At 50.5% G+C, this 16,642-nt stretch overlaps 1 protein-coding gene across 1 annotated transcript in view; it reads right to left on the bottom strand.

Annotated features, from left to right (window-relative positions):
* PIGS (phosphatidylinositol glycan anchor biosynthesis class S) overlaps positions 1-13,939 on the bottom strand; it is a 60,451-nt gene extending 46,512 nt beyond the window's left edge. The window contains exons 1-4 of the mRNA XM_029610944.1: positions 13,668-13,939; positions 12,149-12,288; positions 4,470-4,581; positions 4,106-4,195 (exon numbers count right to left, since the gene is read on the bottom strand). Of these exons, the coding sequence (XP_029466804.1) occupies positions 4,106-4,195; positions 4,470-4,581; positions 12,149-12,288; positions 13,668-13,788 (463 nt within the window). The 5' untranslated portion in view covers positions 13,789-13,939. The remainder of the gene's footprint in view (positions 1-4,105; positions 4,196-4,469; positions 4,582-12,148; positions 12,289-13,667) is intronic.
* Positions 13,940-16,642: the final 2,703 nt, after the last annotated feature.

Below are 16,642 nucleotides of genomic sequence, written 5' to 3' on the forward strand. Positions count from 1 at the left end.
GGTCTAGAAGCGGTAAAGGCAACCCGAACTCTTCGGACTTGGGGGTCCCACCGTGAAAGGAGTACTTTCTGTAAAGGTCGCATATGCGCAAAAGCCCAAGGAACTAACTCCAGAGTGGACGCTATATACCCAAGAACCTGCAAGTAATCCCACGCCACCGGCAAGGGAAGAGCTAATAGACGACGAACCTGTGCCATCAGACGCTCCATCCTCACCTGTGGCAGGAAAACCCTGCCCAATTTGGTGTCGAAAAGGGCTCCCAGAAACTCCAAACTCTGGGAAGGCGTCAGCTTGCTCTTGGACTGGTTGACCACCCAGCCGAGGGAACTCAGACAGTGTAGGACCGCCCGTACTGCCTCCTCACAGAGTATCCGTGATTTTGCCCGAATGAGCCAGTCGTCCAAGTACGGGTGTACCAATATGCCTTCCCTCTGAAGGCTCGCTGCTACCACCACCATAACCTTGGTGAAGACTCTCGGGGCAGTCGCTAGACCGAACGGCAGGGCACAGAATTGGTAATGGGATCCAATGATCATGAACCGTAGAAACCGCTGATGAAACTTCTGGATCCCTATGTGTAGGTAGGCCTCTGTTAGATCCAAAGAAGCCAAAAATTTGCCTTTGTGAAAGGCCGCAATGACTGAACGTAAGGTCTCCATCCTGAATCGCGGTATCTGTAATGCTCTGTTGACTTGCTTTAAATCCAGTATTGGTCGAAAAGTGCCCTCCTTCTTGGGAACGATGAAGTAAACTGAGTAGTGACCTGTTCGTTGTTCAGCTATTGGCACCGGAACTATAGCCCCCAGGGCCTGTAGCCGCACTAGTGTCTGCGAAATCACCTGCTGTTTTGCCGGAGACCCGCTGGGAGAAACGAGGAACAGATCATGCAGGGGTCGTGCAAAATCCAAAGCGTAGCCGTGGTTTATAATGTTGAGAACCCACTGGTCAGAAGTAATCCTGGCCCATTCCTCCCGAAAGTGGAAGAGTTGTCCCCCGACTTCCGGAACGGAGGGATGGACCAGCGTCCCCTCATTGTGTCATCTTATTGTTGGCAAAGGCATGAGACACACCAGTGCTCGGTGGCCGTCTGCCCCGAAAGTAATGTGTCCATGCTTGCGATCGTGTGGGTGGTTGCCTCGGGGCATATGACGATGAGCTCCTCCGGGAGCGAAACCGGCGTTGACCCTCGAAAACGGCCACGGAAAGCGCCTGTAGCACGAAAGGATTTGGGCTTGTCCTCAGGTAACTTGAACACCTTGTTCTCCCCCAGCGAGCGAATAAGTTGCTCCAACTTGTCCCCAAACAAAAGTTTACCTCGAAACGGAAAGGAACCTAGCTGCGCCTTGGAAGAGGCATCTGCCGCCCAGTGACGCAGCCATCGTAGCCGCCGTGCTGAGACTGCCGAAGCCATGGAACGGGCCAAGGTGCGTAAGAGGTCATACAAGGCATCTGCAGCATAAGCCACCGCCGACTCCATGCGGTTCGCTTGTTCAGCTTCCTCCGGAGGCAAATCCTGAGCCATTAATAGCTGTTGTACCCAGCGGAGCGTTAATAGCTGTTGTACCCAGCTGAAACCTCAAAAATCCGCTTAAGTAACACTTCTAATTTCCGATCCTGAAGATCCTTAAGAGCCGTGCCCCCCTGTCACTGGGATGGTGGTATGCTTAGCAATGGCCGTGACCGCCGAATCCACCTTAAGCACCTTAAGGAGCTCCAAGGAATCAAGAGGGAGCGGGTAAAGTTTATCCATAGCACGGCTGACTCTCAAAGTAGCCTCCGGAGCATCCCATTCCCGGGATACAATCTGAGAAAGCTTTTGATGAAAGGGAAATGTATGGGACGGCTCGCGGAGCCCGGACAACTCTAAGTCCCCTGGCAAAGAATCGGAGTCTGCCTGTGGAACCGGAATCCCCAGCTCCTGAAGGACATGCGTGATGAAAGGGTCCAGTTCCTCCTTGCGGAACAACCGAAGTACTTGCGGATCATCCCCTTCTACTGAGTCCGTACAGCCCCGTCAATTCCTGTATCCGGAGAGTGCGAGCCCAGGGATAACGGATCCGCATCTGCGCTGGGGGAAGGCCTAGAAGCTGAGACCGTACCAGAACCCCCCAATTCCAGGCCATCCTGACCTGGAGAAGGTTTACCACGTTTATCGGGGATAGGGACCCCTTGCTCCCATTCAGCTTCGGCTTCCATGTAAGCCTTATGTAGTAATAGCACAAACTGTGAGGAAAAGGGATGTGGTCTTTTCAAAGGACCTCCCTTTGTGCCCAATGGAGGTGAATCAATCTTCCCTTGCAAATCGCGGGGTCGGTGAGGGCTAAGGTCCGGAGGAGACTGAGGAGGGAAATCCCCTTCTTCCCCTATTGAATCAGCATCACTTCCCGACTGCTCTAAAATGGCCACCGCCTGCTCAGAAGAGGGCAAGATGGCCGCCGCCCCCGATATCGGGAGCGAGCCGTGCCGCTGCCTGCCCGAGGCTTTCTGCCGCGGCAGCAGAGGTTTTCCCGTCGGGGCCGTTCTCCGCGAAGGCCCCTTGTCCCTGGGGACACATCGGGAGCAGAGGCCTTCGCGCGAGAGCCATAGCCCCGCCTCCCCACACGCGGCACAGACAGTCCCCCTAGGCATCCTGAAGCGGCGCGAAAACGGCGTGAAACGGGACCGGGTGGCAGGCCACCCCTTCCGGAGACCCAAGTGAGGAAAGCAGGCACAGGGCAATACAAAATAAAGTAAATTACCTTGTTTTTCTTTTTTTTTTTAATTGCTGCCCTCAGCAGCTGGCTGAAGTTTCTTTATTGTCTTTTTTTTTTTTTAAACTTTATTCGAAAACTTTAGAGCCTGCAGAGGGTTAAATAACAATACTCCTCTGCCCCATCTTCTCCGAGGAATTAGGCATCTCTGGAGGCGGAGGGGGAGAGTGACCGGCCCACTGATGAATCCTCCCCCTCCTCTCACTGGGCAGGGGAGCAATTACACTCTGGGAAAAGGCTCTAGGGCAATGCCCTGCCTGGCCTGCTAAGGCTCTTGTTTGACTTTTTTTTTTTTTTTTAATTGATCTAGTCATAGGATTCCCCACAAATTTTAAATCAAACCTGACCGAGGAACCCTTCCCAATTTAGAGGAGATCAGGACCGCAGGTTATGCTCTCTCACCTGCTGGAGTCAGAGATATACTGAGGGATCGCAGGTGGTGCACCAGGGTATATGGGAGGTGCCTTTTCAGTTTCTCTCCGACTCCATCTGCTGGAAGGGAGGCATAACCCAGCAGTCTGGACTGATCCTGGTACATACAGGGAAACCATGCTACTAAAACACCAACTCAGGGAGGAGTGTCCCTAACACTATGCTTGGACACTGAGTCAGTACTGGCTCAGAGGGAGGAGCATCCCCTAAAACCATGCTGGGACACTGGGTCAAGGCTGGCTCAGAGGGAGGAGTTCCCCTAACACCATGCTGGGACACTGGGTCAGTACTGGCTCACAGGGAAGAGTGACCCTTAATGCCATGCTGGGACACTGGGTCAGTGCTGGATCAGAGGGAGGAGCATCCCCAAATATCATGCTGGGACACTGGATCAGTACTGGATCAGAGGGAGGAGCATCCCCTAAAACCATGCTGGGACACTGGGGCACTGCCGGCTCAGAGGGAGAATCATCCCCTAAAACTATGATGGGACACTGGGTCACAGTGCTTGCTCAGAGGAAGAAGCATCCCCTAACACCATGCCAGATCACTGGGTCAGTGCATCTTCTAATTTTGGGTCTTTGGGTTCATTCAGTTTTAAAGATAAGTGTGCCTCATACTACATCACCAGCTTTTTTTCCTGCAAAACCAGTCCTGATCATGTTTAGTTTCTGGAACTTTCTGGGTTCAGTGTCCAAAGTGGTAGTGGTGGATTCTTTGTAGACATTAAAAATGTGATCAAACAGTTGCCTATATTAAAAATTCCTACAATAAAGTCTAATTCTAGGGGAAGAGTTTTGTGCTGGCAAAGTGACCAATGGTGCCCTCTGCTGGCACAAAGCTGTAATGCTGGAAATTTAGCAGAACTGAATGCTGATTCCTTTCTTGCAGCAGTGAATGACTGAAGAATCAAAGGTGTGTACCTGGGAGGCTGTGTGTTCGTAGAGCTGCCTCCTCCTGTGCTGTCGCTCCTCTATACTTGAACTCATATCGGCGCACAAAACTTGTTTTTGCTGAAGAAGAAACAGAACAGTATCTAGACACAGGAACACTGAATCGGTGCTAGAGGGCCCCTGGCTGTAATGTAGACTAAACACTTTCTTTGAACTGAAGTAGTGAATGAACGTACACAGGACCAAGCAATAAAGCAACAGCAGAAAAAGGAAGAGGACTTATATAGGTAAAGAAAAAAAACAGATAGAAAATTTCAATATGAAAAAAAGATGTCAGAAGACAGAAAACAACTGCAGTGGGAATAAATTGAAATCAGGACTCAGAAGGACTTACAGTTCAATGGAAAGTCTTTCTCCCTGGACTGACTGGCAGGTAACCTCCTCTGCTGCTCTCCTGTCAGAGTCCCCTTGGCAAAGATAACATCTACCAACACGGTCAGATGGAGCTGGACCAGAAAAGAAAATTGGTTCTTACCTGATAATTTTCGTTCCTGTAGTACCACGGATCAGTCCAGATTCCTGGGTTTTGCCTCCCCTCCAGCAGAAGGAGACAGAGAAAGTTCTGACAAACTCTGCCATATATATGGGTGCCACCCACAGTCTGCCAGTATTACTCAGTGTCAAAGCAGCATGGTCCAACAAACTAACTATATAGAACCATAAACTGAACTGGATCACTAACCCCACACGTGACCCTAACCCATGAAAAACAGGGTAACCAAGACTGATCTGCAGACCAGAATAAATCAACACTAAACGAGCGGACTCTCCATTATTTCTATGCATCAACTGTCGCAGTGTCAAGAAGGGTGGGATTCTGGACTGATCCGTGGTACTACAGGAACGAAAATTATCAGGTAAGAACCAATTTTCTTTTCCCTGTACGTACCCAGATCAGTCCAGACTCCTGGGATGTACCAGAGCTCACCTACCTGGGATGGGATCCGGAGAGGCCCGCTCTCAGCATGCCTGCCCCGAAACTGCCCGCATCCAGAGCCTGAACATCCAGACGGTAATGCCTTGCAAAGGTATGCAATGATTTCCATGTGGCCGCCCTGCAAATCTCCTGCAGAGAAATCTCCTGGCATTCCGCCCAGGAAGCTGCCTGAGATCTTGTCGAATGTGCCCGAAGTCCGACTGGCAAGGACTTACCTTGTAATAAATATGTGGAATTTATCACCTCCTTCAGCCACCGGACAATCGTGGTCTTGGATGCCATATTACCTCTCTTTGGACCACTCCAGAGTACAAAGAGGTGATCCGAGACACGAAAGCTATTTGATGCTTCAAGATAACATAGTAGAGCCTGGCGAACATCCAACTTCCGTAAATCCTTAGAAAACGAATCCGACCTATCCAGATTAGAGAAGGGCGGGAGCTCCACAGACTGATTCAAATGAAGGAGGAAACTACCTTCGGGAGAAAGGAGGGAACCGTCCGCAGAGACACACCAGAATCCGAAATCCGTAAGAATGGCTCCCTGTACGATAAAGCTTGAAGCTTGGACACCCTTCGAACAAAGGAAATCACCACCAAAAACACCACTTTCAATGTGAAATCTTTCAACATTGCCCCTCGCAATGGCTCAAAAGGTGCCGAACCCAAAACCCTAAGGACTAAGTTGAGATTCCAGGAAGGACATCACCTTCACCGGAGGCCGCAAATGCTTCACCCCTCGCAAGAAGCGAGAGACATCAGGATGCGCCACCAACGCTGCCCCCTGAATGGAACCGCGCAAGGAGCCAAGAGCCGCCACCTGCACCTTCAAGGAACTACAGGACAAGCCCTTAGCTAAACCTGCTTGTAGGAAACCCAAGATGTCCGAAATGGACGCACGAGTGGGCAGAATCCCCCGGTCTACACACCAAGACTCAAAGACCTTCCAGACGCGGACGTAAGAGAGAGAGGTGGAAGTCTTCCTTGAACGCAACAGTGTAGCCATCACCGCATCGAAATAACCTTTGCCGTTTAGATGCCGCCTCTCAAAAGCCCATGCCGCTAGACAGAAGCGATCGGCCTGGTCGAAACAGACAAGTCCCTGATGAAGAAGGTTCGGAAGCTACGGAAACCTCAGGGGATCCTCCACCGCTAGGTTGACTAGATCCGCAAACCACGGACGATGCGGCCACTCGGGAGCCACTAAGATCATGTAGGCCAGATGCCTCTCTATCCGTCTGAGCACCTTGCCTATTAGAGGCCTAGGAGGAAACAGGTACAGCAGAATAGTTGTCGGCCAGGGCAGGACCAGAGCATCTACTCCCTCTGCTCCTGTGTCTCTGCGACGAGCAAAGAAGCGCGGAGCCTTGGCATTTTTGAACGTCGCCATTAGATCCATGCACGGAGTGCCCCATCTGTCGCAGATGAGCTGAAAGGCCTTGTCCGCCAACTCCCATTCTCCTGGATTGAGAAGATGCCGACTTAGAAAATCCACGTGAACGTTGTCGACTCCGGCAATGTGAGATGCTGCTATGCTGATCAGATTCTGTTCCGCCCACGCAATTAACAACCGAGCCTCCACCGCCAGTGGTTGGCTCCTTGTTCCTCCCTGGCGATTGATATATGCCACCGTGGTTGCATTGTCTGACAGCACCTCTGATAAGCAGGAGGAAGGCCTCCAACGCCAACCGGACCACTCTGGTTTCCAGACAATTGATGGACCACCGAGATTCTTCCGGAGACCAACATCCCTGCATTGACTTCCAGAGACAAACTCCTCCCCAGCCGGAGAGACTGGCATCTGTAGTTACCACCGTCCAATCTGGGAGAACCAAGGGAACCCCCCCCCAGATTCAAATTGTCCGAAATGAGCCACCAATCCAGACTGGAGCGAGTGGACTCAGTCAGCAGCAGTAGCTGATGGAACTGTTCGGAAACCGGATTCCAGCGGAAAAGTAAGGCTGACTGTAAAGGGCGCATGTGAGCGAAAGCCCATGGAACCAGTTCCAGAGTGGGGGTCATGGAACCCAGAACCTGTAAGTAATCCCAGACTTTCGGAGAGCGCTTGGACAGTAAGAGCTGCACCTGACCTTGCAATTTGGCAATGCTGTTGGATGTTAGGAAAACTCTCCCTTGTCTGGTGTCGAACAAAGCACCCAAAAACTCCAACACCTGGGAAGGTGTTAGATGACTTTTGGAGAAGTTGACCACCCATCCGAGATCCTTCAGAACTTGCAGTACCCGTTGTATTGCTGCCTGGCAAAGCGGTTCCGACTTTGCCCGAATCAGCCAATCGTCCAAGTATGGGTGGACCAACAATCCCTCTTTGCGCAGCTGAGCCCACCACCATTATCTTGGTGAATGTCCTGGGTGCCGTAGCAAGCCCAAAAGGTAGCGTCTGAAACTGATAATGCTGTCCCAGGATGGAAAATCTCAGGAACTTCTGATGATTTGGCCTGATCCCGATGTGCAGATACGCCTCCGTCAAATCCAGAGAGGCGAGAAATTCTCCCGGCCTCACAGAGGCAATTACGGACCTCAACGTCTCCATCCGGACACGAGGTATCTGCAAACATCTGTTGACTCGCTTTAAGTCGAGAATTGGTCTGAAGGATCCTTCTTTCTTTGGCACGACGAAGTAAATGGAGTAGCAGCCTCTCCGTAGAGTAGAATGTGGAACTGGGACAATAGCACCGAGGTCGATCAAGCGCTGCAGCGTCTGTTTTACCACCCGACGCTTTGTGGCATATCCGCACAGGGAGACCAGAAACTGAGGGCGAGGTGAACAAAATCTAAAGCGTAGCTGTGTTTTATCACAGAGAGTACCCACTGGTCTGCTGTGATTTTGGCCCATTCCTCGTAAAACAGAGACAATCTGCCTCCTACCATTGGAACCGAGGAATGGATCGGCCATCCATCATTGTGAAGACTTTCCGACTGGCATGGACTGAGAGGTACCTGGTCTGCCGAAGCGTCGTCCACGAAAAGACTGAGACCACGACTGTTGTCTGCTAGAGTTCTGCTGAAAGGGAGCCGTGGGCACTCTGGACGTCCTAGAACGTCGACCTCCATGAAACCGGGTTCGAGAAGTAAATGACCCCCTCGACCGTGGCCTGTCTTCTGGCAAGTGATGAACCTTATTCTCTCCCAGAGACTGGATCATATCCTCAAGTTCTTTTCCAAACAACAGCTTGCCCTTAAAAGGTAAGGAGCCCAGTCGAGACTTCAAGGAAGCATCCGCTGACCAGTTCCGTAACCATAATAATCTACGGGCCGAAACAGCGGACACCATAGACCTGGCTGATGTTCGTAAAAGATCATACAGGGCGTTTGCACTATAAGCAACCACTGACTCAAGGTGTCCCGCTTGACGAGCTTCTTCCTCAGACAGAGATTCATTCGCCTGTAGTTGCTGTACCCAGCAAAGGCCAGCTCTCAAACCAAAATTGCTACACATTGCCGCTTGGACACCAAGTGCAGAGACCTCAAAAATCTTTTTAAGTAACAATTCCAGCTTACAATCCTGTAGATCCTTCAGGACCGTCGCCCCTGTTACTGGAATCGTGGTCTTTTTTGTCACCGCCGAAACTGCGGCATCCACCTTGGGAACATGAAGAACCTCCAATGCCTCCTCAGGTAGTGGATAAAGTTTGTCCATAGCTTTTGTGACTTTCAACCCCAAATCTGGGGTGTCCCATTCCTTAAAGAGGAGATCCGTGGCCGAGAAATGGAAGTGAAAAGGAGGTAGGTGGACCCCTCAAGCCCAATAACACAGGATCCATTGTTCCCAAGCGAGACTCTTCCTCAGGAGCGTCTATTCCCAATTCCTCCAAAATGGAGGGAATGAGCGGAACCAGTTCCTCTTTTCTGAACAGACGAACAACCTTCGGGTCATCTCCCTCAATGACAAAAGAACCATGTGCAGCACTCTGCTGCTGGTCCCCGTCTCCCTCTACCCCCCTCAGAGGCTGGGACTGCAAATCCTGCCCATCTGGATCTGCTGCTGTTGATTCGAGAGAAAAGACTGCAAATTGTAACCTGAAACCAAAACTTTATTAGAGAAAGACAAAGACAAAGGGACAGGGACCGGAACAAAGCATGAGGAAATAATTTGTCCCGGGGAGTAACACAGGTCCTCACAACAATCGTATTAACACCCAGTTACTCAGCTCTTCCAACAGTGTGCATTGCATTATAAACCCTTCATACTGACCAATCAGAGCATATTCAGAGTGTTGTTTTTAGATAAGTGCGGTACATTTGATTTGAGTATGTATTAGACCAATCAGCTAATGAGTCTGGGGTGTCGGCTCATTGCATTCCAGCACATAGTCAGGGTCCCCTGCTTTCTTTGTCTAAAAACTAGTATTCAGGAATACAGCAGAAATGAGGTGCCTCAGAAAGTCAGTGCATAATACTACTTACACTGCGTCTGAAGATGTCTGAGTCAACCTGCGGCACCCTGGTCAGTAAGGGGCGCTTCTCCCTAAGAGCCCCTGCGGGCCCCTGGGACACAGCCCTCTTCTGGGCCTTGGGAGGTGGATCCAAAGGCTCCGGTCCCGGAATAGCGCATTTCTTGCTGGCTTTCCTGGCCTTAAAGGCCTTATGCATGACCAAAACAAACTCAGAAGAAAAAGATGAGGCAGAGTCCTCCGAATCGGAATCGGGTTCTTCTCCCTGTGTCAGTGAATCAGCCTGCGCAATAGAACGCAGTCTCGGAGCCGGCCGCTGTGGGGAAAGCTGCGGTGGGAGATTCTCCTCCCCCACTGCGATCTGTGCCGCCGACGAAAAGGCACCCAAAATAGCGCCGTTTCCTGTGCTCAGCGGGAAAGGACAGGGGGAGGGGAGTGGCAGCTCTCCGACTGCCAGCGCCACCCATCGACCCCGAATCACGACCCCCCTGATGCCCGCTGAGGATCCCTCGCCACCGGGGAAGCAGCAGAACAAAGTCTGTCTCGGGACAGGCGCGGCAAGCTGCTCTGCGCGGCATCGGCACAGAAAAACTGAAGATCCCCTTCAACCCTCAGAAATTATAGCAAAAAGGAAAACCGACCGTAAGTAAATACCGGCGCACACACAGTCGCAGCAAAGACAACAAGGGAGAGTGAGAAAATATTTAACTTTCATACATAGAAACATACATAGAAATGACGGCAGAAGAAGACCAAACGGCCCATCCAGTCTGCCCAGCAAGCTTTTGCACTTTTTTTTTTCTCTCTCAAATACTTATCTGTTTCTCTTGGCTCTTAGTAACCTTTTTTATTTTATTTCCCTTCCACCCCCACCATTAATATAGAGAGCAATGTAGGAACTGCATCTAATTGAAATAGCTTAATTAGTTAAGGGTATTAACCACCACAATAAGCAAGCTACACCCATGCATATCTGTTTATCCAGACTGTGTAATTCAGTCCTTGTTGGATGTTGCCTGAATAACTTGTCATCACTTTTTTTTTTTTTTTTACTAAACTTGCCGGTCTGCCATGGTCGTTGGTCGGTGCTGCTGGGGTGAGTGATCCAGGCTCCCCAGAATCACCCCAGCGACTGCTGCACCAGGCAAAAAGGCTCTCAACCCCTGCCGCAGCTGCCTCACACCAGTGGGGGATAGTCCCCTCAGAACCTGCAGACCCCCTGGGAGGCTGAAGTGCACTCTCCAGCAATCTTTCTATCTTTTGATCTCTTGCTCTTTTCTAACTTTTCTTTTTTTTTTTTTTTTTTTTTTTTTTTTAAATAAAAGCTTTATAATTATAGCAAACAGAAAAGAACCTAATCTACTAAGTAACCTATTCCAGACTGTGAGTTTGGCACCCCTACCATCTGCTGGAGACAGAATAACACTGGCAGACTGTGGGAGGCACCCTGGTATATATGGCAGAGTCTGTCAGAACTTTCTCTGTCTCCATCTGCTGGAGGGGAGGCAAAACCCAGGAGTCTGGACTGATCCGGGTACGTACAGGGAACAAACATTTTACAAGTAAAACACACAACTTATCACAACAGAATCCTTTCCAGGAGAGAACCAGGTATAGAATAGAAGGAGTGCTTCCTGGCAAAACTGAAGTACAATGGCAGAGCTCTGTTTTAGCACATGAATGACTAAAGAGCAGAGCGAGGAGCATTGCCAGAACTGTGTGAGAGGAGGGAGTCTCAGTACTGGAAAAGGAGAAGTGCTGCAGGGCAGGAGTGAGGTGAATTGGCAATGATGTGTGAGTATATGTATGTATGTGTGGATCTCGGTATTGACACAGCAGGGATACTGCAAGGCATAGCGAGATGCATTGGTACTGGTAGAGCTGTTTGTGAGGGTCTCTGAAATGGAATAGCAGAGGAGGGAGCTGCAGGAGAGAACTGAAGTGTATTGGCAGAGCTGTATGTGGAGGGAGGGGAGGATCTCACTACTAGAATAGCAAAGGGTGCTGCAGGGCAGGAGTGAGGTGCAGTGGCAGAGCTGTGTGTGTGAGGGGGAAGTCTCAGTACCGGAACAGGAAAAGTGCTGCAGGGCAGAACTGAGGTGTACTGGCAGAGTTGTGTGTGTCAGGGGTGGGGGATCTTGGTACTGGAGTAGCAGGGCAGGGCATAGAGAGGTGCATTGGTAGTGGTAGAACTGTTTATGACAGTCTCAGTAATGGAATAGCAGAGGGGTGCTGCAGGGTAGGAGTTAGTTACACTGGCAGAATTGTAGGTTGGGCATACTATAATCAGATGCTACTCTATGAAAAAGATATAATTCTGATGTTGGCCAGGTAAGCGATCAGATATAACCCGTGTAAAGCTCCCCACAGTTTCACACACACACACATACACACAATCTAAATAGTGAAGACTTCACAGCCTTACAGTCACTGAAACCTCCGAGTAGATGCAATTTTTTTTTAAATTTTGTTCCCTCCCAATGATCTCCTAACCAAGTCAAAGTATAAATAACTAATGTCACACACACACACACCAGTAAAACCTAACAGAACCAGGCCACAGGACCTACAGTTCTCAAACTGTTTCCATCAGGTCCATGGACATAAGCACTAAAGATTTCAAAGACCAGGAACAGGAACTGTCTAGCTGCATGCAGCTTCTTACCCTCAGTGTCTCCAGTTTGCTGATCTCAGAGTATGGTAGTGAGGCCCGATAAGTCTCTGTTGTTTTCCACCATAGTGGCAGCCCCACCACAAGCACAATGGCTGCAATGCAAAGTGCTGTATACTTCCCCCGCAGTGCCTCTGTAAGACAAGATCAAGGCAGAGAAATACCCAGTCATGTTCCAATCCCATTGTAGCTGGCTGACTGGCACAATCACAGCAGAATACAGAGTTGAAGGAAATCTCTTCATCCTTGGGCTCAAGTAGTCTCAGCAGGAACATCAGAAAGTTCCAAATCCCAATACGCATTTCACAGGGCGAGTATTGTAGTACTGGAATAGGAAAGGATGCTACAGCTCAGGTCAGCCCTAGACGAAGGATTACACACATTGGAGTCAGACCATGTTGGTCCCTATCTCGAGATTCAATCAGCTCAATGATGCCAACATAAAGAGCGCTCATTTGGGGTTTGTTTTTTTTTTACTTTAGAGCTGTATTGTGGGTCACCTCTCACGTTCTTTGACTACAACAGTAATTCTCATAACAACGTTTTTGGTAGCCTTAGAGTGATATTGGCTGTGGTCACCTTGACCCTTTTGTACCCTAAAATACTCAGTTAACTTAGCCACTCCGGCCAATAGACTAGAATCAGCAGCTCTACTAATCAGTTAAGTAAGAAGCGTGCCTCCTGCTGCACTTCTCTCACTATCAGGCCGATACAGTTAGCCCGCGATTGGCCACGCGTTTTTGACACGTTATTTTTACCCCTTATACAGTAAGGGGTAATAGCGCGTCAAAAACACGGGGCCAACCACCCACTGGAAATTAATAGCGCCCGAAACATGCAAATGCATGTTGATGGGCCTATTAGTTATTCCCGTGCCATACAGAAAGTAAAATGTGCAGCCAAGCCGCACATTTCTGCCGGCACCGGGAAAGTGTAGAGAAAAGCAGAAAAAACTGCTTTTCTGTAACCCTCCTACTTAATATCATAGCGATATTAAGTCGGAGGACCCAAAATTAAAAAAAATAAAAAAATTCGGCCCGTGGGTTTGAGAACCGACGCCGGTAAGATTGAGCGTCAGCTGTCAAACCCGCTAACAGCCGCCACTTCTGTCAAAAAGGAGGCGCTCTTCTGGGCGCCCAATCAAGTATTTAAATGAGGGCCCGCGGTAAAAGGAAGCGCTAGAGTTCCTAGGGCATAATTGAGCGTCCGTCTTCCGACCCGCAGGCAAGGACAGGTAAGGAAGAGCACTGAACAGTCCGCCCGTACCGGCCCCAGCCTAGGGAACAAAAAGGGGAGGGCTGGGGGTGAAGCATAGAGAGAGGAGGACAGGTTATACCCGGTGCAATAACGAAAGGAGAGGGCCCAGCATCTCATAACTTTATCACGTCCCATTCTCTGACAATAACTATCGTAACGTCAACATGGCAGGACACACTGACTATCGGGATAGCGAGCAAAGGTCATCGCCCTCAGCACACGCGCTACGGCGCGATATCGCACAAGCATCCCTCACCCACGGCCGCCACAACCATCCTCACTCCGCTTCCGTAGTGCCGCCGTTGCCAATTAGAAGAGAACAGGCATGAAGCATGGCGAAAACAGCCCGACCAATCAAAAGCTACTGTTCCAAGCATGAGGGGCGGAGTCTGTCAGGACGGAAGTAGAAGAGACATCAAGCGCCTAACTACGGCGGCTCGGAAGGGACAGACGACACTTGGAATGCAATCCTGCAGAAACGCGAAAAGATTTCGCAAAGCTGAGAGCGCAAATCCAGGGGAAAAGAGCAGCAAAATATGAAAAGTGGCATAAGCCCGAACCGGATATTGTGCTGTCCATAATCTGCATCTTTATTTCACTTCTTGCCATTTTGTGATCTTTTCGTCCTTTTCTATCTTATAAAATGATCGGGTGCTGACAGAAGAGGCGATGCGCGTGCCACGCTCGATAACGAATCCTGTCGGCTCCCACTGCTCCACCCACCTCCCTTCTTATAGTCGCAGGTTGGCAGAGATTCTGCTCAGTAATCTGCTGGCCCCAGCCCCATCGGCGACTCTTCTCCAGCCCAAGGAGGACCCCCCCCCCCCAAAAAAAAACCCCCCACATCCCGCATCTCCTGTCCAGCCTGAGGAGGCTCCCCTCCCCCAGACCTAACATCTCTGACCAACCCAAGGAAGATCCCCTCCCCGTCTCCCAGCCCAAAAAAGGACCTCCCCCTTCTAGCCCCAGCATCTCCGCACCAGCACAAGGAGGAACACCCCCCCCCCTTTTCCAGACCCAGCATCCCCGCTGCAGCCCGAGGAAGACTCCCGTCTCCAGACCCGGTGTCTCCTCTCCAGCCCAAAAGGACCCTCACACCTCTCCCAGCCCAAGGACCACTCCCCTCTCCCAAACGCAGGGTCTCCTCTCTAGCCCAAGGAGAACCCCCTCCCCCCATCTCCCAGACCCACCGTCTCACTCCAGCCCAAGGACAACCCCTTCCCCTCTCCAGCCCAAGGAAGACCCCTAGTCTCCCACACCCAGAGTCTCCTCTCTAGCCCAAAAAAGGAGCTCCTCTGCTCTCACAGCCCAAGCAGGACCACCCTTCTCCTAGACCCAGTGTCTCTTCTCCAGTCCAAGGACCAACCCCTTCTCCCAGACCCAGCTTCTCCAGCCCAAGGAGGATCTCCACCTCCCCCCATCTCCCAGAGCAGACATCCCCTCTCCAGCCCAAAAAAAGGACCCCCTCCACCCTCACAGCCCAAGCAGGACCACCCTTCTCCCAGACCCAGTGGCTCCAGCCCAAGGAGGATCCCCCATGTCTCAGACCCAGCATCTCTCCAGGCCGAGGAGGACCCCCACCTCCCCAACCCAGCATCCCCTCTCCAGCCTAAAAAAGGACTCCCTCCCCTCTCGCAGCCCAAGCAGGACCACACTTCTACCAAACCCAGTGTCTCCTCACCAGCCCCACGGAAGAACACTCCACGTCTCCCAGACCTAGCATCGGACCTGCTCCCCTCCCATCTCCCAGACTCTCCTCACAAGCCCAAGGAGAACCCTACTACTCCACCATTAGCCGCTCATATCCACGGCAAGGAAGGCCTGCCAGTACCCTGGCCATTTCCAGCCCATAGCTATTACACAGACTAGAGAAGAGTTGTCACTTAAAGCTTAGTGGGAGGAGTTGGGGAACCCTAGCTTTGAGCCAGACATTCAAGAATTAATAATCTTACTCCAGGAGCTACTAAAGCAGTAAAAGCACTAATGAAAGGTGTTGCACACTACTGCTTCAATCTCTGAAGGACACAGTAGCTAGAACAGGGATGAATCCTACCAATGTTTTATAAATCCATTGGTGTGCACTCATTTCTCCATGCCCAGCACTGTACCATTGCACTAGAGACAGTCCCTACTGCATAAAGCTTACAATCCAGTAGTCACGAACTACAGAAAAAGAGGCTTCTGGTTAAAATTAAAATGGCCATGATTGCCAAGAACTGGAGCCAGGTGGGCTCCACACTTTCTCCAGCTGCCTAGCAAGTTTTGGGCTCCTGCACACATTTTAAGCTAGATTCACCTCAGCCTATAGAGCAGAAGACCAGTACCTGGGGGCTGCCATGTATAGTGAAATGTAAAAGGCACAGCAGGCAGCAAGCTCAATGTGTAGAGAACCTAGCGGTTGGCACTGAACTCATGCTGGAACCAGCCCGGGAATTGCGAAGCATTCCCACTGGAGATTTGCCACAATTTTAGCAAAGCGCAAAAACACACTGGATGTATTTCCCCCCCCCCCCCCAACACACACTTTTGTGCCAGCATTTTAAATAGTAGTGCAGCAACTATCAGCTATAAGTAGGGCAAATGGGGTGGGACAGCAGAGGACTCTGGCTCACCGGGAGCCTTCCTCATCTATGGGAAAACTTCCTATAGTAACAGTACAACAGATTGTATACGTTGTTCTCACTGCAAGCATTCAGCCTATTTCACTTACTCCACGTGGCAATCGCCCGTAATGCTCATAACTTTACCACTAATGTGGCAGCATGTCTCCTGGGTCAGCCTGGCACTCTGAGCGTACCAGGAGGAAGCTGAGAGCGTGCGCTGTAGGCAGCCGGTGAAAGGGATGTTATTTGGTACCTAAATGGAAAGTGGCTCCGACCACTTGATTTGTTCTGTCACCCAAGCAGGACTTGAATGTGTGTGACAAATAACCACCATTACAATGGATAAGGAACAGTGTTTGTAACCCAACTATAGAGTAACTTGTATAGATGGTGAAATTTAAAATTCTTGTTCCAGGAAATAGCCAGATACGGTGTACAGTACTGCTGCCCAGCTCCTCTGCGGGGTCTCCCATCATACACCGTCTCCTTATTGCTGCAAGATTTCTCCAAACCCCATCATTGCATTCAGGATAGCGCAGATTGTCTGGACCTCTAAATCCCACAGACCCAGCTCTCAGAAGCCTTTCCACTCCAACTAGAAAACAACAAAAAAAAAAAACACACCACC

This window comes from Rhinatrema bivittatum, chromosome 8 (assembly GCF_901001135.1).
Source record: "Rhinatrema bivittatum chromosome 8, aRhiBiv1.1, whole genome shotgun sequence".
In the NCBI taxonomy this organism is placed as follows: Eukaryota; Metazoa; Chordata; class Amphibia; order Gymnophiona; family Rhinatrematidae; genus Rhinatrema; species Rhinatrema bivittatum.